The sequence below is a fragment of the Podarcis gaigeae genome (assembly GCF_964106915.1).
Source record: "Podarcis gaigeae genome assembly, chromosome: 1".
In the NCBI taxonomy this organism is placed as follows: domain Eukaryota; kingdom Metazoa; phylum Chordata; class Lepidosauria; order Squamata; family Lacertidae; genus Podarcis; species Podarcis gaigeae.
Window position 1 is genome coordinate 130,955,025 of NC_139678.1, and position 25,521 is coordinate 130,980,545.

The 25,521-nt window shown below is 44.6% G+C and overlaps 2 protein-coding genes across 3 annotated transcripts in view; both read right to left on the reverse strand.

Annotated features, from left to right (window-relative positions):
- PLEKHM3 (pleckstrin homology domain containing M3) overlaps positions 1-25,521 on the reverse strand; it is a 798,157-nt gene that overhangs the window by 392,786 nt on the left and 379,850 nt on the right. The gene's annotated exons all lie outside the window — the stretch shown is intronic.
- Positions 1-25,521, reverse strand: part of KLF7 (KLF transcription factor 7) — an 82,760-nt gene that overhangs the window by 34,646 nt on the left and 22,593 nt on the right. Inside the window, exon 3 of the mRNA XM_083714019.1 lies at positions 3,204-3,813. Coding sequence (XP_083570145.1) covers positions 3,204-3,813 — 610 coding nt within the window. The remainder of the gene's footprint in view (positions 1-3,203; positions 3,814-25,521) is intronic.

The window sequence follows — 25,521 nt, forward strand, 5'->3', positions numbered from 1 at the left end:
CATTAAATGAAATGAACAAAGCTTAGAACAGGGCCAGGAAAGACGAGTTCAGTTCTGAAACTAAATACTAGTTCTACTTCTCAGTAGGAATCATGCCAGAACCTTAATTCAAGGGTGTGTCCACTCCCTGAAGTCATTTTTTACACCTGGTTTCACCTTTTGTTCAAAGAAGTTCTAGTCCTGCATGTCTGAAGACTGCCTCTCGATGATCTAGAACACAACACAGCTTTCCTCTGCTAGTTGACTGCTGCCAGGAAGTCTTGATCTGACCAGTATCAGGTTTGAAAACTAGACTCACCGAGAGTCACCGTGGACCAAATGTCCATGAAACCCAACCCCCTTGCTCTTCTCACACCAGACCATTCAAACATCAACCTAAGCTGATGGACCAAAGTGTGCCACAATCAGATAACAGTGCTGATCTACAACTTATGAGTAAACTGAAATTATTACCTCCAGTGGCATGAGAAGCACTAATACCAAACATGGATCATATAGCACTTTAGGGAGTTCAGAGCACTTCACTTTAGGTTTAGAACACAGGAAGCTGCCTTTTATGGATTCAGCCAATCAGTCCATCTAGATCAGTCATCTACACCAGGGCTGAGGAACCTCTAGCCCTCAGATGCTGTTGGACTACAACTCCCATCATGCCATCAACTCCCAGCTCCATGATGAGCACTTTGGTGTGATGTCCAAACTGACAAAACATAGTTATGAGCATCATTTTGCTAATAGTTTGGATTTTAAATTATTATTAGAGCAAACCATGGTTTGGTGTGCTGCTGGAACGGAACCCACAGTTTGCCCAGCACTTGGTCCTTGAACAAGAGGTGATTTTAAGCCACTACAATGCAGAAACTCTACGGCACAGAGAATAGTTCAGTCTTTGAAAATCCTCTGCATAATATTAATTTCTACTAGTCCAGGAAATTTATCTCTATAAGGGTGGAAACCTATCTCTAGGAACTCTCTTTTATAAAGACATGTTAATGGCATGGTGGCATTATCATCAAAGACTGCATGTACAACAGCAAAATTGAGGAAACTGACTCAGCAGTTCCTTTAGAAGCAAAAAATAGCACAGCAGTCATGGAACTGTATCATCCTCATGAGCAAAGCTGAGAAAGAGAGCAGAGACATTAATCAATTGCAGAATAATTATTTTGAGAAATGCTCTGAGAGTAGAGAGAGTGTAGAGAAAGAAGATGGGATAGCTCAACTCATGTAATCCGAATATTTAGAGGGGAAAGAACTTATGGAGAACTGGGTGTTTAAAAGGTCACTCATTTCAATTTGTTCTTTTCTCCTGTTTTCCACTGAGAAATTCTGACACAAGGACGTTTGCAATCCACATTGTGCATACTAAGACTGTAGAGTTCAGCTAAAGGTTTATACCGTGGGCCTCCTTGAATGTCTAAAATCATTTCTAATGTGATGTAGTTCACACAGCGAAAAGCTCTACATGAAGAGGATACAGTTTGCTAGACAAAAAACTAAACTCTGACTGGGACACCTGGATTCAAATTTGTGGTCAGCGATAGGTATCTGTGGCCTTGGGCAAAACACTCTATGTCAGCTGCCACATCTGAACATGGAAAGAAGCAATGACCTTGCAAGATTACTCTGGAACGAATTAAGGAGGTGGTGTTTTACAAGTGTGATGGCATGGTAAATGATGATGATGCAAAATCAACAGCACAGAGTTATTCCTAGGGCACATCTCAAGTTTTGGGGTGTTTCTTTGCAATTATTTGAAACCTTTTTTTAAAAAGTACCTTATTTTTTGCTCTATAAGACTCACTTTTTCCCTCCTAAAAAGTAAGGGGAAATGTGTGTGCATCTTATGGAGTGAATACAGGCTGCACAGCTATCCCAGAAGCCAGAGCAGCAAGAGGGATCGCTGCTTTTGCTGCGCAGAGATCCCTCTTGTTGTTCTGGCTTCTGAGATTCAGAATATATATTTTTCTTGTTTTCCTCCTTCAAAAACTAGGTGCGTCTTATGGTCTGGTGCGTCTTATAGAGCAAAAAATACGGTACTCTTAAGATACTGAGAGGAAGCCCCATCTCAAAGGCATAGAAACACCACCGCCCAGAAAAATTCCTTGATCCTAGCACAAGTGACATTTCTAAGCACACTGAGAAGTGTCATTTCAACTACCAGCCTAAGCACATATATGCACCTTTATAAATAATCACTATAGTTTAAACAGAAATACAGTATGTCTCAGCCCAGTGGGAAAGACTGTGACCTGTGTGTTTGCTGAGTCTGCTGTCCAGACGTTAACTGTTTGTGGGATGGGAACCAGGGTGCAGGTCTTTCGAAGTTTACATTTCTTTTGACAATGGGACTAAAGCCGTTTCCCTCAAGGTTTTTTACAGAATCCTATTAGTTCCCAGACTTCACCACTTGAAATGCATGCGACCATTACAAAGCTAAACTGATTAGAATCCAGCCCACTCTTCTGTCCTCAACTCATTCCATCAAAGAACTGCCAGACTCATAAACCAGGTGTGAAATAAAGCCAATTCACTCACCCCCTTGAGCTAGCAGCATTGACAGTGCATTAATCCTGCTACATTAATCCGCATCATTCACGGAGAGAATATATGCTATACTTGGAGGTGCTTTCTGTGACCAAGATATGCAAAGCTAGATGCTTCAAACAAATAGCAAAAAGCTTTTCACATCCAATGACCTGTGCACCCCATTGGCCGTGTTTGCATGTAACAGTAATCCAGATTTCACAAACAATGTGCTCCCAACATGCTCTCACTTTGCTCCTCCCCTGGCATGAGTGGGGTGAACAAACCAGCAAACCTTGGCTTTCCATTACCTAAAAACTCACGATCATGGTTAAAGCCCTGGTTGCTTTGTTCGCTTGAAGATCGTGTCTTGCAAATGCTGCTTGCTCACAGTAAACCAGAAGATGTGGCATAGCATTACATGTGAACACAGGCTTTGCATCCCCAGTGTTTTGGGGGAATTCTGAAATGTGTACCAAATGCAGGGAAACCTGAGACTCTTTCAGGGGTCTTCCACGCAAGCAAGGTCATACTCAGATAGCAAATTCCCACCCCGCACTTCAGAAACACATGGAACACATTGCTCCAAACCATCTTCCAATAGACAACTCTCATCTAGGGACTTCCAACTCTGAACATAACAAACAAACAAACAAGCAAGCACGAGACCCAAGTACCTGTGTGAGTCCTCTGGTGCGCTTTTAAGTGTGAGCTCTTTGTATAAACCTTCCGGCACCCATTAAACTGACAGCGATGAACCCTCTTCTTGTTTTCCGGCAAAGCATCTGCCCCCGTCCCTCCTTGCTCGCTGTCACTAAGCGCACACTTTGTTGTGCTGGCCGGTGCTACCACACCGACTTTTATAGAGCTGAGGGCGGTCTTCTTTGCAACTAACTTCAGCGTAACTGTGCCATCCACCGCGGAGACAGTCTGTGAGGTTTTTACAAGATGGCGACTGAGCTCAGGGGAGGAGGGAGGCGTTAGTGAGGTCACTGCGTTGAGTTGGGCCTGGTTAACGGCAGTATAGCCCTCTGTGGAGGAGCTGGTAGGCTGCAAGCTGAGGCAAGTCTCGGACAAGAGTTTGTCCCGCGAGACGATAACGTCCATGTTGGAATTCTTGTCGCAAGGACTCATGTCTACAGGTAACAAGAGGGGGTCCAGCTGCTGGATGGTGTCTTCTGTGTCTTGAGCGGAGGCAGTGTGGAGGAAACAGTCCAAATCATCACCAAAGCTCTCCGCTATCTTCCTGGGCTCCGTCTGAAGGTATCGTTCCAGCTCAAGGCATGTCTGCAGACAGAGAAGGAAGACGCCATTAGATCACCCAATCCAGCAGTTGCCAACACTGCCGAGAAACAGAAGACAGACACAGGGGTAGGGAACACATGGCCCTCCAGGTACTGCTCGATTCCCATCATTGGCAAGGCCAATGGGAATGATGGGAAGTGTAGCTCAGAAATATCTGGAGGGCCACAGCTGCCCCATCCCTTCCCTAATTGGTGGAAACATATGGATAGGCCAAAACAGTCATAAAAAAAGAAAGGAGAAATACATTATCTGCTGTGCTATAGCTCAGTCGGTATAGCACAAGACTTTTCATATCAGGGTGGTTGGTTCAAAGACCCATGTTGGGTAAGAGATTCCTGCTTTGCAGAGAGTTGGACACAATGACCCTCAAGATCCCTTCCAATTCCACAATTCTATGAATTTCCCCACAGAATAACAGCTACAAGTGCCACTTCTCCTCCATTCTGGGAGGAGGACGGAGGACAGCAGAGGCCCTTTCCAGTTGCCTAGCAACCCCAGGAGCAACCACTTGTGAACCAACCCCCAAATGCTAGGAGGCTGCTCCACAATCAGTCAAATTCCTTCCCCTCCCCGATCCATCTGAAAGGTTTGCTTAGCACACAAGCAGACTATTCGCAGGCTGCAGTTGCATCTTCTCTGGGGTCCTGGCACAAATACCTCTGTGCCAAACAGGGGAAGCTTTAGTTTTTGTGGGGTGGAAGGCACAGGAAGTGCTCCTCTACAGTGCAAACCAAATTACTTTCGGCCCAGTGGCTCATAGCTCCTTTCAGCAGGGCAAGAGGAACCAGCGGGGAAAGCTCCTTGAGGCTCCGCTCAGAACCGCTGGCTGTTGGTGTAAATGCCAGGCCATCGGGACAGAAAAATGGGATATCGAAAGTGCTGTAACAGTCCATTTATATAGGCCAGCCTTTTACATTTTAGCCTTTCCACGCAATGCTGATTAGTCAAGGGAAAACACCCAGAGAACAAGAGTTGGTATAACATACAAACCAGTGTAAGGTCCACTCCCCACCCCCCAGGTAGAATTCAGTAAGTATTCTATGCAACTGGTGCACATTTAACTTGTGTGCATTCAGCTTTACATGCCTGGCAAACAAACAAAACAAAACAAAATTTAAAAGGGGGGAACTGAGCACAGGAGAAAAAAGTCTTTGGCAATCCCACCCGCCATTGCACTCAATATGGTTTGACTACACTTGATTTTGGCTTTAGGCGCTATCCCTGATACGTTGCCTCTGTGTAAGTTGAGGGCTTACTGTATTAGGATGTTCCTTATTTCTATCACAGGGCTGAAATATTTCCCTCCCTCCCTCCCTCCCTCCCTCCCTCCCTCTCTCTCTCTCTCTCTCTCTCTCTCTCTCTCTCTCTCTCTCTCTCTTCCTGGCCTCAGTTTACTCTCTGCTGCACAGAAAACTCTTAAGAGCATGTAATCCCTAGGTTAGCAAGCATGGAGGCTGCTATGTCTAACGCCAGTCATTAGAATTCTCCACTGCCTGGACATTAAAATGCTGGGTTTGGTCTCCAAACTTCTTGTGGAGAGGGCGGGGGGGGGGGGGAGATGTCCCTTTAAGGCATTATTCCTCTTATGACAACCATGGTGGTTCTGACAGACTTCGAGCCTTGTCATTAATTTTCCATAAAGAACAGTTCCCCGCAAGCCCCCTTTGAGGCAAGGCCTGATGCTTCAGAAACCTATAATTATTCTTGTATTCCACCCCCTGTGGTCTTTGCACCTGTGTCAGTTCAAGATACCAGCTGGTCAAGCCTTGCCTTCTGCCTCGGAAACAAAACCACCTCTTCAAGGCCATCTCCCTCAAAAAATAAAAAAAACGGGGTGGTGGTGGTGGGGAGAGAACTCAAAAGGTTGGACGGGCGGAGAGGGAAAAAGAAGAGGACAAAGTGAAAAAGATACAGCTTTCCACAACAGGAACAAAACCCTAAAACACACCACGGCTAGACAAGGTTCTGATAAGGCTAAGCGATATATGGCTCTATTTTCAGGATACAGAAAGTATCCATTTAAAAAAAAAAAAATTAAAGAGGTTGCTTACGTTTTAAAGCACAATGCTAATCAAGTGGAGGTGGGAACGAAAGAAACAATTTGTTGCATTTTGATTGCTATGATTTCGAAGTTCATATATCAGTATTTTTTCCCTGTGGCTTGTCCACCGTTGGGGAGAAGCTGCTATTGAATTAGGCTGCGCACTTACTAGTGACTGAAACCCGCTGAACACAGCAAGACAAAATTCTGGGTAAACCTGTGTGGGGTTGTGCTGCAAGGCTGTTGTGAAAGCAGCACAACCTGCCTGCCACATTCCTAACGGTCATCTGCAAATTAATTATATGAAGCCAAATATGCATTGTTATCTTTAGCCTTCCAGTTCACAGAATTCTTCTGTCTTTAACACTTCGTCTGTGCCATTAGAGAAGAACTACAGATAAAATATTTGCAAAACAAAATGAGGAAGGGCCGTCCTCCTTTGAACCCCAATTCTTATCCGCCTGCTCTTTGCTACAAGTTGACGCTTTTTCATGCATTACAGAGATTCTTTCTTCACATGCAATTTTGCTGCTCCGGAAAACATCAAATACAGTACCTTACATAACCTTCTTCCTTCTCAGTCCGACATCACAAGTAAAAACACACACACAAAAACAAGATCTCCGGTTGCCAAGCTTATGTTATAAAACAAATTTGTTGGCATAACACCGCCACCCTGGCCCCCAAATGGAGAATGAGAAGAAGGTGCTGTTGTTTTATTATTTATCTGTTTGCAAAAATTATCGTCAACCACCATGGTGGTGAACACCATAAAACAGTAAAAATTACGTCCATAAAACAAATTCGAAATACGTTGCAAATTGGAGTATCAAATTACTGTATCAACATAGATGGATCACCCCGCAGTGAAAGCCTTGAGTGAACAGGTGAGCGTAAATGCCAAGATGGAAGGTGCCTGGTCTGCTGTTCATTGGAAGCACATTCCCAAAGGCAGGTGCTACCACACGACAGAACTACTAAGAGGGCCTCTTGCAAGGGCAGAAGTGACCACACAGGGGAATAAAAAAATGTAAGGCCTCCCTGAAGGTAATCCGGTTCAGAGTCCCAAATATGCTAATAGGTAAAGGTAAAGGGACCCCTGACAGTTAAGTCCAGTCGCGAACGACTCTGGGGTTGCACGCTCTTCTCGCTCTATAGGCCGGGGGAGCTGGAGTTTGTCCACAGACAGCTTCCGGGTCATGTGGCCAGAATGACTAAGCAGCACACGGAAACGCTGTTTCCCTTCCCGCTGGAGTGGTACCTATTTATCTACTTGCACTTTGATGTGCTTTTGAACTGCTAGGTGGAAGACCTTAAACCTGACGCATTATCTTACCCAGACCCTGTGGGACTCATGCATCTTTTTGGCTTGGTGATTTAATTTAACATGCTGCTATTATTTTCTGAGGTGTGTGTAAAATGACTGTATTTTGCTTTATTCCTGGTGATTGCTACTCATTATTTGGTGTTTACATTGCTTCATGCTATTATTAGTATACAAAAAAATGACAAGCGCACACACACACACACACACACACACACACACAAAAGATCCAGCAGCATACTGGCAGCCAGTGAAGCTCTTTCAGAACAAGTGTTAGTCACCTCCTTGAGCAGCCTTGCTGCCATATTCTGCACTAGAAAGTTTCTATTCTGCCGTAGAAACTTTCATTGAACAAAACATTCAGAAATGCATTAAAACTCATCTGTCCAATTCTACTCGTAACCACTTGGCTTTTTCTGTTGCATTTCACTGCGCTGTTCAAGAGGCCTACCTTTTCGCGTGTGCTAGTTAGCAATGTGGAGTGATTATTTTCCCCCCAGAAAACATTACTTGTAAAACGTGCTTTATATGCTTTTTCGTGGAACTTTTTATTTCATAAATTCATTGGTCACAATGAATGCATGCCAACTGCAACTATAACATTAGACAAGCTCCAACATTCTAGCTCTGCTTGCTAAATACGGTGGTACCTCGGGTTAAGTACTTAATTCGTTCCGGAGGTCCGTCCTTAACCTGAAACTGTTCTTAACCTGAAGCACCACTTTAGCTAATGGGGCCTCCTGCTGCCGCCACGCCACCAGAGCCTGATTTCTGTTCTTATCCTGAAGCAAAGTTCTTAACCTGAAGCACTATTTCTGGGTTAGCATAGTGTGTAACCTGAAGCGTATGTAACCTGAAGCGCATGTAACCTGAGGTACCACTGTACATGTAAACCAAACACAGCGAATTAAAGCACTCTTGGGCACCAGAAAGTTTTCCAATGCAAAGTATCCTAATTTGTATAGGAAAATTTTCCAAATCCCATTTTCCTAGGAAACTTGCTAGTGTTACAGGCCATAACCACCAAAGCTATAAGCCTGTTATGAGTAGGGAAGCTGCTGATATTCTCAGGTAATGTATATTCCGTGCTAGATACTAGAACCAACATAGCAGTTCTCAGAAAACAGAGAAGTCCTGGTGATGGAATACAAGGATAAGTTTTGCCTAACAGATATTCACTGTGTCTGGAATGGGCTCGAAAGTACTAATGTATGCCAGTGATCTGCACAAAGTAACCTGGAATGGCACAAAGTTCTCTGTCAATTTTCTCGCAGATCCAAAGATAGTTAAGAGATTAGCAATATTTTGGAGAAGGTTTTGTGGCTCAGTGCTTCAAAACAAAAGCCTTACTTAAAAATACAGTGGTACCTCGGGTTACAGACGCTTCAGGTTACAGACTCTGCTAACCCAGAAATAGTACCTCAGGTTAAGAACTTTGCTTCAGGATGAGAATAGAAATTGTGTGGCGGCGGCGCAGCGGGAGGTCCCATTAGCTAAAGTGGTACCTCAGGTTAAGAACAGGTACTATTTCCACTGTACACTAAATCCAACTTGAGCCTTGGCGAATACAGTAGTACCTCGGGTTAAGAACTTAATTTGTTCTGGAGGTCCATTCTTAACCTGAAACTGTTCTTAACCTGAGGTACCACTTTAGCTAACAGGGCCTCCCACTGCCACCATGCGATTTCTGTTCTCATCCTGAAGCCAAGTTCTTAACCCGAGGTACTATTTCTGGGTTAGCGGAGTCTGTAACCTGAAGCGTCTGCAACCCAAGGTACCACTGTATCACTGGTGCATCATACCAAAGACCCGTTAGATGGTGGGGAAGGAACACCTACAGCCTCTAGTAAAAAACCAAAATCCAAACCATAGCTCCACTTTACACTAGCATGCAGCAAGCTAAAAGAGGAGACAGATTTGCACTGTGAAGATTGATACAGAGCAAAAGACACCTAAAGATAAATGACGTGGCACAGCTGCTACATGATAAAGAGAAGTTGATAGATGTTATTCGTTGCCAGAGTCACTGCAGGACGTGATGGACAGCGTTTGAAGAAGAATGAGGTTCCTTAAAGAGAAATGAGAAGTAGGCGTCTGATTGTTCCAGCTTGCGGGGGGGGGGGGGGTAGAGATCCTATCTCTGTGGGAACTACCATTCTGGGGCATGGGTGATGTGATGGTTATATGGGGTTGCTCGTGCGTAAGTTGTCGCCACTCCTGGCTAGGTAGCCTGGTTAAACCTTTCCTGGCTGGACAGCCCTTCACTTCATGGCTGTTCAGTCGCTAGCAGAATCCGTCAGTGGGCGTTTCTTAAACTTCTTCCAGCAAAGAAGCTCTTTGACGCCAAGTCTACACCTACTTTCCCTGCGCGGAAGTCTTCCTGGAGCCCCCTCTCCGATTCCCCCATCCGCCCCCCTTTATCCCTGGTGTTACGCTGATTTCCTTCCCCAGCCGATGAGTTCCCTCTCTCCCTGCTTGGCCCTTCTCCCGCATCGCTTGGGAGCCCTGCCTCCACTTCTGGCTCCGATGTCAGTTCCCTGACAGGTGAGAACCCTCGCCCAATGCCCCCTCTTCCCAGAAGTTAAAGCTCAGTATCTTTGATTTTACCGGTCTTAGCTTCTTCTGCCTCCACACACACACACCCCCCCCCCCCCGCCCAAACGTAGGCCAGGTCTTCGGAGGCTCAGATCCTGAGATGGCTGGGGTGGAACTTCACAGAGCAGGGGATGGAGTGTGATCGATAGGGGTGAAGTCTAAGACAGGGGTGGGGAACTGGTGGTGGTGGGGAACAAGGTGTTGAACTTCAGCCCCCCAGCCAGACTGCCAATGGGCAGGGTTGGTGTGATTTGACTTTTCATGGACTCAACATGCTTAATCTAAACTGGACTTTTCTTTGCAACCCCTTCAGGTTTTAAAGAAATGTGTTGCTGTTTTTACTTTTGTATAACTCAAGGTTCATCCAAGCATTCTTACGCTTCCTCTCTCGTTTCCCAGCAGCCCCATTCAGTATTGCCAATCATTTTTATCTCCAGTCAACCACTTGAGTTTCCTATTACAGGGGGAGGGGAGGAAGATTCATGGTTAAGAGCAGCAGGAGGAGCTTTTCATGGCCTCATGCAAAGAAGCAACCCAAAGATGGTAACACATTGGCCTTTTTTTTGGGGGGGGGGTGCCAGTTTCACATCAGGCCTCAACTGCTGCTTAAAACCAGCAACAATAAAAGCACTCTCTTAAATCTTTCTTATGGAGCCCAAACCGAAGGAAGAAACACAGGTAGTCTAGACACATATAAGGAGCTGTAAACTTAGGCCTGCATTGAAGAGTACCATTTATAAGGATCCACAAGGACTCACTGTCTCCTTGTAAGTCTATTAGTATGATACACATGATGTCTAGAAACAGATGCTGGTCACATCCACCCATTCCACATCCATCCATTTTTGCAGCATGCTTAGCACATCTTGGGTACACACCTAGCAAGGAATTTAGTACAGTGGTACCTCGGGATGCGAATGGGATCCGTTCCGGAGCCCCGTTCGCATCCTGAAGTGAACGCAATCCGTGCCTGTGTGTGTGCGGGTCGTGTTTAGCCACTTCCGCACATGCGCGTGACATCATTTTGACCGTCTGTGCATGCGCATGCGGCAAAACCCGGAAGTAACGCACTCCGTTACTTCCGGGTCGCCGCAGAGCACAACCCGAAAATACTTAACTTGAAGCACATTTATCCCAAGGTATGACTGTATTGCACTAAAACAAACATTATAGTTGAGCAAGGATTTCTGCTTGTCTAACAGAACAACCTCTCCTCTCATCCCCCTGCATGTTTAGGGGTACTCTCATTTTCCTCCTCATATTGAAATACTGCCCCTCAATGAGGCCAAACTTAGATTCACAAAAGGTTTAGGGGTATGCGTCCCCCTGGGACGTGGGTGGCGCTGTGGGTTAAGCCACAGAGCCTAGGACTTGCTGATCAGAAGGTCGGCGGTTCGAATCCCCGCGACGGGGTGAACTTCTGTTGTTTGGTCCCAGCTCCTGCCAACCTAGCAGTTCAAAAGCACGTCAAGTGCAAGTAGATAAATAGGTACCACTCTGGTGGGATAGTAAACGGCGTTTCCGTGCGCTGCTCTGGTTCACCAGAAGCGGCTTAGTCATGCTGGCCATATGACCCAGAAGCTGTACGCAATAAAGCGAGATGAGCGCCACAACCCCAGAGTCAGTCACGACTGGACCTAATGGTCAGGGGTCCCTTTACCTTTATGCGTCCCCCCCAGAAAAAAAGCAAGGAGGGTGGCATGTCCCATTCCACTAGCGGGAGACCTTAGTTGGAACTACTTCATGGAATCTGGCTCCTAATGTTTTTAAGCAAGCTGTTTGGGGAAAATTTTACTGTTTGATGTTTTATCGTGTTTTTAATATTCTGTTGGGAGCCGTCCAGAGTGGCTGGGGAAACCCAGCCAGATGGGCGGGTATAAATAATAAATTATTATTATTATTATTAAATTATTATAGTTGAAGAAATTTAAATGGTGCAAACCAATCGTGCATGTTTTATATCCCATTTTCAAGCAGTTATCGGTGCTCTTCACTGAGTGGGAGGTGGCCTTCAAGTGAAATGCACAAGGGCAAGATGTTTAAAGGACAGCCAGACAGCCATGTGCTTCATGTGACTGTCACACCGATCACTGCAAAAATCCCAGGTGATAATTTTCAATTGCAGCTTTTAGGAAGCCAATGAGAGATTTTCCTTACCCTTGTGGATGTTGAAGGCAGAGACCACATGAGCACTAAGAAACATAATAAAAAGCCCTAGGAATCAGTGTTGCAATATTATCACTTCTATTGCAATATCTGCTGTTTTTATTAATGCCCCAGGCACCAGGCAGGCAATTAGAAAAGAACCTCAGCTTTCATTAAAGAAAAAAAAAGTTACATTCTAGCTCTTGAGGTTACAAGAGAATGTCTGAAAAACACGATTCCCTAAGGTTTGGGAGTACGGAAGCAATTAAAAAGAGCACTGAATTCCTTTAAGAAGTATATATGACACACACATATCCCTAAATTGGGAATGTTTCAGGGAAAACTGAAAGATCAAAACTTCAAAAGACAAAGAGACTATGCAGACAGGAAGAAGGTGAGATGAAAACACAAGTTAGCAGATGAGGTCAAGGAAACTAAGCAATGTTTTTCTGTGGCCAAATGTGATTCCTTAGAAAGGCATCAGATAGTTTAAACTATTAGTGATTGCTAATTCAAATTCTTCTTCACATCATGCACGTTCTCCAATTATGTCCACAGTGATCCAGTAAAGAGCTGAACTCTTAGCAGAAATACAAAGTTAAAAAAAACCTCTAAGCAGAAATCTAAAAAGCTGAATTTAGAGTATACGGCTCTGTTGAAATGATTGCTTACTTTCGCATCAGCATCCTGAAAACCGTGAAATTATAAATGACTGGGCTTTGGCCACACCTAAATATCTCAGTAAAGTGACAAAAAGAAAATGGGGGGGGGGGGGAGAGAAGGACAAAACTGTATGTGGCTGGATCCTTGTTCATGACGGCACCTGTTGAAATCCTGTTATGCAGATTTGGCCTTGTAAACGTGGGTGACCTGTTGGCTCATGCTTTATGATGTGCAATAGAGTGTACACACAGGAAACACATTTGTGATTTGCAATGGGCAAAAGTGCCCCAGATCTGTTACGTGAAATGCCCACGTTATACTGTAGACACAGTTTCCAATGTCAACCCTTTTTGGATGCTGCATAAGAATGAATCAAACTTTCTACAGGGAAAACCCACTTCATCAGTTGGTTGGTTGAGAAATCCTCAGTCCATTTCATGAGAAATCCCCAACCATTTCCCATGAAATTCCTACATACTGCAGAGGATGCCCAATTTTACTGTATGCTTTACATCTGCACACCCCATTCAAATGACATGCCTGAACCGCAAAGTCATGTGTTAGGGGCAGGAAGGGGCAGCGATGCCTTAAGGCAGAGCGTAATAAAATAATAATAATAATAATAATAATAATAATAATAATAATAATAATTTATTTATACCCTGTCCATTTGGCTGAGTCTCCCCAGCCACTCTGGGCGGCTCCTAATCAAATGTTAAAAACAGTACAGCATTAAATATTAAAAACTTCCCTGAACAGGGCTGCCTTCAGATGTCTTTTACAGATAGGATAGCTGCTTATTTCCTTGACATCTGATGGGAGGACGTTCCACAGGGTGGGTGCCACTACCGAGAAGGCCCTCTGTTTGATTGCGTGTAACCTCGCTTCTCACAATGAGGGAACCTCCAGAAGGCTCTCGGCACTGGATCTGAGGCTGAACAATGGGGGTGGAGACGCTCCTTCGGGTATACAGGACCAAGGCCGTTTAGGGCTTTAAAGGTCAGCACCAACACTTTGAATTGTGCTCGGAAACATACTGGGAGCCAATGCAGATCTCTCAGGACCGGTGTTATGTGGTCCGGGCGGCCACTCCCAGTCACCAGTCTAGCTGCTGCATTCTGGATTGGTTGTAGTTTTCAGGTCACCTTCAAAGGTAGCCCCACATAGAGCGCATTGCAGTAGTCCAAGCGGAAGATAACTAGAGCATGCACCACTCTGGCGAGACAGTCTGCGGGCAGGTAGGGTCTTAGCCTGCATACCAGATGGAGCTGGTAGATAACCGCCCTGGACACAGAATTAACCTGCGCCTCCATGGACAGCTGTGAGTCCAGAATGACTCCCAGGCTGCGCACCTTCAGGGGCACAGTTACCCCATTCAGGACCAGGGAGTCCCCCACACCCGCCTGCCCCCTGTCCCCCCCAAAACAGTACTTCTGTCTTGTCAGGATTCAACCTCAATCTGTTAGCCGCCATCCATCCTCCAACCGCCTCCAGGCATTCATGTTGATGACACACTATTTAGACATGCACCATTTCGTGACGCAGTAATTCAGTGACGCAGTAATTTAGCAAACCGGAGGTTAAACTAACCCTTTTCCAGCCCTGAGAGGAGCGGAGGGAGCGTTTGCATGACACACCTACACACTGCAGCCGACACACTAACATGTCGCGACACGGTCTGGAAAGCTCTGCCCTAAGTGCACGGCTCCTGGCACACAGCCTGCAATCGGCCCTGATCTAGGGGTACCCATGTGCCAGTGTGGCCATCTGCAAGGGGAGAGAGGGAAAGGGAGAGACTGACCGACAGGCAGCACAAACCATTATTTGTGCATCGACTTCCTCAGTGCCTGGATGCCAACATAACTGGGTATTCTGGTTGCATGGAAGCTTCTGTAAAAGCAGCTGTTTGTGCACAGATATGAAAGGGGCATCAGAGGAGTACTGAGGAGCAGGGCTGTGCTCCTAGCCCACACTGCCAGGATCAGGTATGCTGCCTGGCCCTGCCTCTAGATATCCTTTTGCTAGCAAGGTCTTCAGCAAAGAAAAAAACATTCCCGGGTTCTAGCATAGCAGCCCCTTCACGCAATTTCCCCAGACTTGGATTCCCATAGGTTATTCAACTACATCTCCCATCATCACTGGCCAAGCAAGCTGGGGATATTTGGCGTCCCAGTGTTGGGGAAAACTGCGTTGGATTCACCACATTCCAATCAAATACATCTGTGCATTTCACTAGAACTGTGTCAATTACAGCACATTCTTCCATTGCATGTATTCATTCTTAAAGTTACTAAGGAACTATACAGTCGTACCTTGGAAATTGAACGGAATCCGTTCTGGAAGTCCATTTGACTTCCAAAAAGTTTGAAAACTGAAGTGCAGCTTCTGATTGGCTGCAGGGAGTTCCTGCAGCCAATCGGAAGCCATGGAAGCCCATCGGATGTTCGGCTTCCAAAAGAACGTTCGAAAACTGGAACACTCACTTCCGGGTTTCGATCGTTCGGGAGCCAAAACGTTCCGAGAACTAGGCTGTTCGACTTCCAAGGTACGACTGTATATGAATGGAGCTGTGAGGCTGTTTTCCTTCACATTCAGGCAGTTGAGTACCTTGGACAGCTGCAAAATGTGTACTCCAAATTCACCCAATGTGTCTTTTGAGGAATCAGCATGTGCCAATACTTAGTCATAGCCAGCCATGTTAACCTTGTCAGGAAAGGGAAAGGAAACATGTCTCAGATCCCCAACATCAGTAGGAAGATTCAGAAGCTGCTGGTGCTCAGAATCAACCCAGATCTCCTGCTTTTCAGTCCTTTTCCATTTCTCAAGACCTCTCTCATGCCACACCTCTGCAGACTTCAAAATACCACAACAAAGGCTCGATACAACATCCTTTTTGATCCTTCCAGTGTCAAGCCCAGATGATCCCACAACAAGGAACGGTGGAGGGCCAAGTCAAGAGTTTCCACCATTCTCAGTCTACAGTTCCTACCTACTGGACTTTACAAGTAGTAAAGCAAATACAAGAAACGTGGAGAGATCTGATGGTGTTCCCACTGAGCTAACCAGTGGGGAGGAACAAATGAACCTAGAATGAACGGAGAATGACTTGAACATATATCTGAATTAAAAAGCATCATAACAACCTATTAAAAAAGGTAAACACTCAGATGCCTTTGCACCCGCCCACCCAAATTAGAGTCTGAATGCATAAAATAAATGCTCTCTTTTCCCCTTTCTCCATCCCCAGTCTCTGCTTTTTATTTCCAGAGCTAATAGTTTGACTAAGGAAAACACTTAGGCCAATGAATAACAGCATGAACATTTGCTCTTATGAGAAATGCCACAGAGTCATTAATTATGGAGGTAGATAACACGGCGCCTCCATTTGCAATGTCTCAGAGAGCATCTTCCATACAGATCTGCTTTAATCTACCAATGAAGTCTTAAAAGGGAACCAGCAGGCAGGGCCTTTTCAGATTTGAAGCCTCAATATTATTTTAGGTATCTCAAGCATGATGAAAATTATGTTAATTTTAAGTTGTCTCCCATGGCTTTTGTTGGCGCCCTCTGCTTAAACCAGGCTTGTAAAATTATTTGCCTGGGCACACCTGAGATAAGGAAGAATCGGCTCAAAGCAGCTGCGAGGAAAGCTTTATAAACATGGCCTCTCTCTTAGGCCACAAAACAAGCTTCTGTGTATGAGCAGATCAGCTAGTCGCATGTGTGTTTTAATTTCAGAGGAGTCCAGCTGCAGCTGAATGTCTGAACTGGCCCTCAAGGAATATCCTGCAGGACAACCATTGTGAAAATTGCCTCAATATATATATTTTCATGATGGCTACTGCTTCTCACGGTCCACGCAGAATGCATCTTAACTGCCAGGTCAACCGTTTCAGCAAGGGCTTGGCAATACTGAAATTAAAGCCCTTTGTTTTTAGTTTGTTCTGTCCCATACTCAAAACTTTAAAAAGCCACCAAAAATGTTGGTCCTTGTCCCTGACTGAAGAAAGCTGTCAATAGGCAGACCGTCATATGAAAAAGTTTTATCCACAATTTTGTTATTAGCGCAGCTTCTCAGGTAGAGTAATCTGCCAAGCAAGGTCATGACCAGCAGCTTTTAAAATAAAATACCTTGAACATTTTCTCTCACACCATTCTGCTACTGTTGTTCTGCTCACCTCTCCTGTTCCCGTAAGGGCATGTTTATCCACATTCCAGCGGCAGAAAGCACTCACTAACTGCCTCCTTGAGGAGTTTCTCAAGGGCACGGATTCAGATCTTGTTATAATCATGCGTTAACCTTGATGCTTGACTAAATTCCAGTTCGGAAGTGTAGAGAAGGCACGTGGTACAGTCCTCACAGAACCGTTCCATTTCAGAATGCGGCTGGGAGAACTGTACCATCTATCCACTTTTTCCGAATGTTCAGAGTAGCTCTTAAAGGAATGCAAAGCAGGAAGGTCTCAGAGAAAGCATGCACAGAGGAGCAAAACTGGACACCTGAATTCTTATAAAAGGACCGCGCATTTTAACCCAACATGCTTTGTTTTAAAGGTAAATGGAAAATGCATTTTAAAACTGCACAAGCGTTTAAACTAAAGGGAACTACACCTACTGCCTGAAAGCCTAGCTAAAATCAATACTGTATTATAGAGAAAAGAAGGAAAACCACTTTATAAGCTTTGCTGAGCTTGAAGTAGAGAAAAAAGTGCATCTTTCTCTATCTCCACCCCACCCCCTACCGCTAAGAATTTGCCTGAGGGGTTGGGGGTTAGAAATAATTGTCTCTACAGAAACTATTTCATCAGAGACATTTTCCCTGACACACTGGAAGTTAATATGAAAGAAACCCAAGGATGAACAAATAAGAAAGCACGCGTCAGAGACTAGGAAAAACTCCAAACAGCCAATATCAGCAAGTTGAAGCTTAGTTAATATAGAGGATCACTTAAAATGGTGACACTTTATGAGCAGCATGAGAAATGCAGAAATATCCAAAGGGAGAAGAATCCTGCCAGAAAAAACACATATCCTGCTGGGGGTAGGGAGAAAGAATGATAAGAAAGGAAGAAATCTGTATCTATTGCCCTGATCAGTCTTTAGAAATTAAAAACCATGAAATGAAAGTGTTAATAGCTTGGACAATTTGTACCCACCACCTGGCATACTCAAGGTTATTTCAAGGTGGCTTATTCAGAATATTTCTTCTGCTGCAACAATCCCTGTTTACATAAACAGACACTCCCACAGTAACGTCCTCTCCCAATTCACTCAGGCTGATCCCCACTTAACAGGAAACAGTAACCATTTTATCATTTAAAGCCAAGTGGTGACCATCAGAAGAGCAAAGATTAAGCCTAAGAGTCCTGAACACATATTCAAAAACTCATTTCCCATTGTTAAAATTAAGTAGGCACTCAGTGGACCTCTCTGGGGAGGGCATTCCATTAGCTGGGTGCCCCCACTGAGAAGGCCCCGTCCCTGGCGTGGATAATGGGGGCACCTGCAGATCCCTTATGAAGAGCTTAACATATGGGTAGCCAGGGATGCGGGTGGCGCTGTGGTCTAAACCACCAAGCCTCTTGGACTTGCTAATCAGAAGGTCAGCGGTTCGAATCCCTACAACAGGGTGAGCTCCGGTTACTCTGTCCTAGCTCCTGCCAACCTATCAATTCAAAAGCACGCCAGTGCAAGTAGATAAATAGGTACTGCTGAAGTGGGAAGGTAAACAGTGTTTCCATGTGCTGTGGCTTCTGTCACAGTGCACCAGATGTGGTTTAGTTATGCTGGCTTGGAAAAGCTGTCTGTGGACAAATGCCAGCTCCCTTGGCCTGAAAGCGGAGATGAGCGCTGCATCCCATAGTCGCCGTTGACTGGACTTAAGCGTCCAGGGGTTCTATGGGTAGCCACATATGGAGAAAGGGGCACTTCAGGCATGCCAAAGCCATAAAGGGCATTAAAGTCAAAGCAAGGTGGTTTAAAAGGCACTTTCTCAAAACCCAATTGGTGCAGCACTACCAATTATGTTATGATCACAACACCCAGTCCTGGTTATTAATCCAGCTGCTGTATTCTGAACTGTTGTTGTTGTTTAGTCGTTTAGTCGTGTCCGACTCTTCGTGACCCCCTGGACCAGAGCACACCAGGCACTCCTGTCTTCCACTGCCTCCCGCAGTTTGGTCAAACTCATGCTGGTAGCTTCGAGAACACTATCCAACCATCTCGTCTAAGCTACTGATTGCCTGCCTGCCTTTTTTATTCCCCCGCTGAAACCTAAGTAGCAATGAGACTACGACTTCGCTCTCAGTAAGATTTTGCCTACAAATTAAATATTGACTCATACTGGGGGATTAGAGACTAAAGCAGATACACTTTCTCAATACAGCCTATAGTACACAAGACGAGATAGTTGCACCCCCCCTTTTTTAAAAATAAAAAAGTCTCCTGCATCTTGCCTGCTATCACACAGTAACTTGTGTGATTTTGCTGTTCAGCAACTTTCTCTGGTGCCTTTATGCAGCTTCTTGCCCCATCCCAATTTCATAGCAGGTGCTTCCAAACTGTTTAGTCAGAAGCAACCCCCCCTCAAAACAACAACAACAACAACAACAAACCAATAACCACCCAGATTTACGAGAAAGGTCCACTGAAGTCTGAGAAGCTGTGTCAGTTTATGGCATTTTGAGCATCTGGTCCCATAAAAGCCCATAAAATCAAACACTGAAGTTTCAACAGCTGAATCAAAGCTGCTCACCAGAGGGTCTCTCGTTACAATCTCTGCCACACACTATTAGTGCAAGACCATAAAGCAAGGCTACCTCTCTCCAGCCAACCTCCCACCTCATAAACGTTTCCTGAATTATTAGAAATACACGTTTAAAGGCTTAGGAAAACAGTGCAGATAAACACCAGTTGGAAGGAAGCATGTGAATGCCATCAGGCCCAGGGTGCTGAAGTACAGCAATCTCTAACGGTAGATGCGTTCCCCAGAGGGGGAGAAACATCTACTGCTGGTCCAGGGCAATTAGATTCCAGGAAATGAAGCTAGACTCTACAAGGCCACAGGGAAGGAGGCGAGCATCCATAGTAACTGTAACAAGCAAGAGGTTGCACAACTCTGTTTCTTCACCTCGCCGCCAATATATGCTCTGTTTGTCAAACGCCCCCTGCAAATGTACTTTTGAATAGCTGGTGGAAGGTTGAACAAGTCCTGAAAAATCTTTTCCTTCAAGTACAGAAGCAAAGATAATAAATAAATAAAAATTGAAATAAATCTAGAATGCATGTGTGTTGTGTATGTGCCCTGCACACTCCAAAGGGTTAAGTGGCCAGATCCTAGATCTTGAGAAGAACAATCAGTCTGCAGCTAGAATTCCAGCTCAGCCTCCTTGGAGCAGATCATTGCTTCAACAGACCAAAATAAGCAACTTTTGCTCACAAACACTGATTTCTGGCATCTTCTCTGACATGAACTTATGAGTAAGCATTTTTACGGCAGATACTTTTAACATGAAATCTCAGCTACAATTGATGTAGCATGAATGACCAGAAAATAAGTAGCAAAAAAGTACTACTGATTAAGTAACACATACAAAGAGAAAGAGAGAGTTATAGTGTAACCCTAATTTAGAAATTGGGAGCAAACTCTTTTGATACATAAAATAACTTAAATAATCAAGTACCGAAGATGTGAATTATAAACAGGATTGCTTGTGATCACCTAAAATAACCGCAGATTTAGGCTACAACAGCCCTAAAACCACTGACCTAGGAGTACCCAATGAACTCAGTGGAACTTATTTCTGAGTTGATGTAAAAGATGGAGCTGGAAATATTTACTGCCCCCAGACCTTTGTTGGCAATATACCCACAGTTGCTGAAACCATCAACCGATAGAAAGTTGTTTAGACGAAATGACTTTGCAGCATCTAACAAGCCAAACATTCATTGTTTAGAGAAAGTTATTTGTTATTGCACAATATGAAATTATGAAAATACAAACATCCGATTTAGATTTGTTACGCATGGAAAGGAAGACAAAAGAAGATGTTTAAGTTGCTCTGCTACAGTGACCAGCAGTCCTCAAAATCTTGCCTTGGGTATCAATGGATTATAAAAAGAAAAAAACCCATTGCATTCTTTATAGGCTCTATTAAGGCTCTATTTTGATTGCTTAGAGTAGTGGTTTCTAACCAGTGTGCCGTGGCAACCTGGGGTGCCTTGAATGGTGCTCAGGGGTGCCGCTGGCGACACTGACCTCTGTTCCTCTTCCGGTCTCTTGCATCTCTGCCTCCCAAAGGCTTGCACAGCTGTTTGTTGCACCAGCCCTGGCTACAAGCTCTGCAGGGGAATGGTGCCTCTGGAGCTGGCCAGGGGGTGCTTCCCAGGCCTCTGTGGGGCAGTGTGAAGAGGCACCTCTCTTTGGGGCGGTGGGAGGGAGCAGCTCAGAGACCAGGGCAGCTGCTGCAGCTGCCCAGAGGACTCCCAAGGAGAGGGGAGAAGAGAGGAGGCCGAGGGAACACTCCACCAGGGAGGGTGTTTGAAAAGGGGTGAGGGGTTGCCGGTTCTGCAGGCAAGGGGTGATATAACTGGGCTCCTGAGCCCCACAGGGGTGCCGCAGAAAGAACGTAGTTGGTCAAGGGAGCCGTAGACCCAAAAAGGTTGGAAACCTCTGGCTTAGAGAGAGGCTTATTCATAACTGCTAATTGGTATCTGAAGAAGTGTGCATGCACACGAAAGCTCATACCAAGAACTGACTTAGTTGGTCTTTAAGGTGCTACTGGAAGGAATTTTTTTTGTTTTTGCTAATTGCCAGTCGTATGGAAAGAGCAAGGCAAAACTTACACATACGTTGCAGCAAAGCTAAATTGTGATTCCCTATTGGAAAAGAGGCTGTGGGTTTTAATAAGGTTCCTTTTTGTATGAATAGACTATGAGTTCCAATTTAAGGGTGGCATTTCAGGAGAGTTTTCTAGTGTGGGTTCTCTGACAAGCTTCCAGAGAGTCCTCGTTGTGGCAAGCTTTTTCGCTTGGAAGGAGAATGCTATTTCAGGTATGGAGGGAAGGATAAAAATACCCCAGGAGTTTATGAGCGGCTGTGCTCAGGTTGCTGAGCAGGCAGGAAAATGAATGGAGGAAATAAGATAAAGGGATTATAATGAAATACAGTCTGCATTTCTGGATTACAGGGAACTAAACAGAAATGACAATGTTGTGTCTTTTAAAGGTTTATATAATGTTTGAAAGCTATGTTGTAATGTAGGTCCCTGACTTTGCATGGAATTATACATTTGTACATGGAGTTACAGTAGAGCAGTATAGTTTATGAAATGTTTAAAAGGATTTCCTTTTTATTTTATTAATGTCTGGTTCAGTGCCCTTCCACACATAGAGTTCCAAGTAGCCTAAGAATCATAATCAGAACAAGCCCTATCATTAGGCAGTTGAGACAGTGTTGCCTCGGGCATCAGATGTTAAGGCATCTCTGTACCTGGGCTTCTGACACCTGAGGTGCCTTTTTTTTAGGACCCACCCTATTTCTGAAATGTTAAGTTGTTTTAAACCATTTTTAATACTGTGTCTTAATTGTTGTAAGCTGCCCTGGGACCGGGGGGTGCAGGGTGGTTAATAATAATAATAATAGGCATATTTTTATGGCATTTACCTCCATGCTGAAGGACAGCACCGTTCTGATTTTCTGTCTTCAGCAAACAGACAATCTCCAGACACCCTAATGAGTGACAGTCCCATCTTATGCTGAGAATTATACAAATATATTTAAAATAAAAATTAAAAAAATGCAGCACTCCCTGTAGCATTCACTGGATTCAGGGTTCCCTTACACCAACTCTACTAATTACCGTATTTTTCGCTCTATAAGACGCACCAGACCACAAGACGCACCTAGTTTTTGGAGGAGGAAAACAAGAAAAAAAATATTCTGAATCTCAGAAGCCAGAACAGCAAGAGGGATCGCTGCGCAGTGAAAGCAGCAATCCCTCTTGCTGTTCTGGCTTCTGTGATAGCTGTGCAGCCTGCATTCGCTCCATAAGATGCACACACATTTCCCCTTACTTTTTAGGAGGGAAAAAGTGAGTCTTATAGAGCAAAAAATACAGTATATTGCTATCCCTTTTAACCAGCCTCCCAAACCTCCCAAACTTGAAGCCTGGATCTTTCCCTACTTGCAGCAATTTTGAAATGTGCAGAGACGGAGGACCAAAATCCCCTCGTCCGACTGGCCAGGCGTCTTCACTGTAGTAAGCTCAACAGAAAACTGTGCAGTCAAACTTCTAAAGACAATTATTCACACTGCATTTCACATCCAGATTGGATATCCCTTTCTGGTCATTAGCAGCTGGCTGGTGTTATAGTTATTTACAACCCCCTTAGGCTCTCCGCTCCTCCCGCCAGATATTAAATGGAAATCAGTGTGGATTAGGGAAGGGGTGTTGTTAAGTCATGTGAGCAGCTCATGTGCTTTCAGCACTCTCTCGGTTTATATATCCCCGTTAAGTGCTGCTTATTTAGCAGTTGAAGTTAGCAATGGCCTGACCGCTGATCGTCACGTCTGACAGGTAGCTCCCGCAGAGAGGCCATTTCTCGTACAGAGCAATGTCTAGATGGAGGGCACAAGGAGAAGTGGGCGACAGACAGAGGGTGAGATGGTTGGACAGTGTTCTCGAAGCTACGAACATGAGTTTGACCAAACTGCGGGAGGCAGTGGAAGACAGGAGGGCCTGGCGTGCTCTGGTCCATGGGGTCACGAAGAGTCAGACACGACACGACTAAACGACTAAACAACAAATTCAAGAGCAATGAAGAAAGCAGAACCTTAGATAATATAATAATACTGAAGACAATGGAAACTGATACCACACTATACTAGGCAAAATGGCCATCGATAATAGCACTATAAATTAGGTCCTCCTCTACCTGCCTTTCTCTGCAATACTATACTTAGATTTGTGCACCTCATTGCAGAGCAAAGATCTTGACAAGCTGGCAAACCTCCAGGAAAGATCAACAGAAATTGCTGAGGTAACGAAAACAGCTATTTATAGGCAAAAATAAATTTGAAAAAACAGAAAAGTGTTCAATATTCATCCTGTGGCAATGCCTAGAGACCCAGCCACAGATCAAAACTTGACCATGTTAGATGTTGTCAGAAGCCCAACTGATTAGCCAAACTTAATTTCTCCCCAAGTTGCTCCTCAAACTCAGATACAATAAGACAAATATCTAGAAAAGTGAAGAAGTGTGCTAACCCAGAAATAGTGCTTCAGGTTAAGAACTTTGCTTCAGGATGAGAACAGAAATCGTGCTCCGGCAGCATAGCGGCAGCAGGAGGCCCCATTAGCTAAAGTAGTACCTCAGGTTAAGAACAGTTTCAGGTTAAGAACGGACCTCTGGAACGAATTAAGTACTTAACTTGAGGTTGGCTTTCTTTGCGCGCGCACACACACCACTATTAGTGTTCCTGCTATAAGCAGACAAGTTTCAAGTCCTCTTTTAAGGACAGATTAGCAGTGGACAAGAGGGTCTTTTCACAAAGACCCTGTGCAACATAGTAGGGAGAGGGAAAAACCCCATTCCCTAAAAACCAAGATGACTAACCAGCATTTCTTTAAATCTTGTGCCAAGGAACGCTTTAGAAGATTCCAGTGAAGGAGTACCAGCACCACTAACCTGCAGTATTCAGCCAATAACATCCCCCCCACCCCGCAGCTGATCTTGAAATCAGAGTTCCACGTTCATCAATGCAATAGATTCCATCCAGTCTGTTTAATGCTCAGAAATACAATGATTGCCCTTTTAACAAGACAAATGTTCCCATAGATCTTTTCATACTATGAAGTAAGAGATACAGTATGAGCCAACATTCGAGTTTGCCAATCCCTGATGAACTACCAAAACGTTCGGAAACCCAAGTGCGGCTTCTGATTGGCTGCAGGAAAACTTCCTGCAGCCAATCAGAAGTTGCAGAAGCCCCGTCGGACATTCGGGTTCCAAAGAACGTTTGCAAACCGGAACACTCACTTCCAGGTTTGCAACGTTCGGGAGCCAAAATGTCCAAGTACCAAGGTGTTTGGGATCCAAGATACAATGGTATTTACCACTCTTGCTGAATATTTTGATGCTTCTCAGGATAGGCGCATTTCAAAGCTCTCCTGCTATGCACCTTTACGTTTTTAAAAGGTCATATTCTTAGGGTACCATCCTGAGCTCAGAAATGCATGCTTCATGACAGGAGTACTTATCTCAGCCAGTTTGGGCCAACTTCACGAAACTCTTATACACAAGAAGAGCTTCCTTGTCTTCTTGAGCATGGGATGCTTATGCAAGAATCCCACCCATCTTTAATAAAAGCAGAACACCCATATTTACACAGATTTCAAAGTGAAAGACTGAGAAACTAACCGGGTATTAAAGAGCGGTTTTACAATGGTCTGGTTCAAAACTGAAGGCGGTGCATTGATGTTTTATTATCTTCTTTGGGGAAAAGCAGCGTTCCCTGCATAACTAGGCAGATTTATGGTCTGGATGCATTCAAGAGAGAATATAGATTAGCCGGCAAAGTTCTGAGTAAACGATCTTGCAAATCAAGGTGGAGGTCAGCGAAAGAAGAACTTGTACTGTGCCACCTTGAAGTTATGTAAAGATAATTTCTATGTCTGAGGCCGCTGGTAGCTTTCCAAGATTGTTCCGTTGACGGACTTTATAGCTGGTGGGCAGGCGGCGTTCATCAATTCTCAGTTTTAAGGTTCCCCAGCTCAAGGCAGCCAACTCAGGCAGCGTAAACCCAAGAGATGGATGCTCCTCCCACCAGATATGGGAGGCAATGGCAGCGGAAGGGCAGAACCCCTCGATTTAAGAAATAAAAAACTGCCTGGAATCTCTCCAAATGTAACTAAGGCAAAGC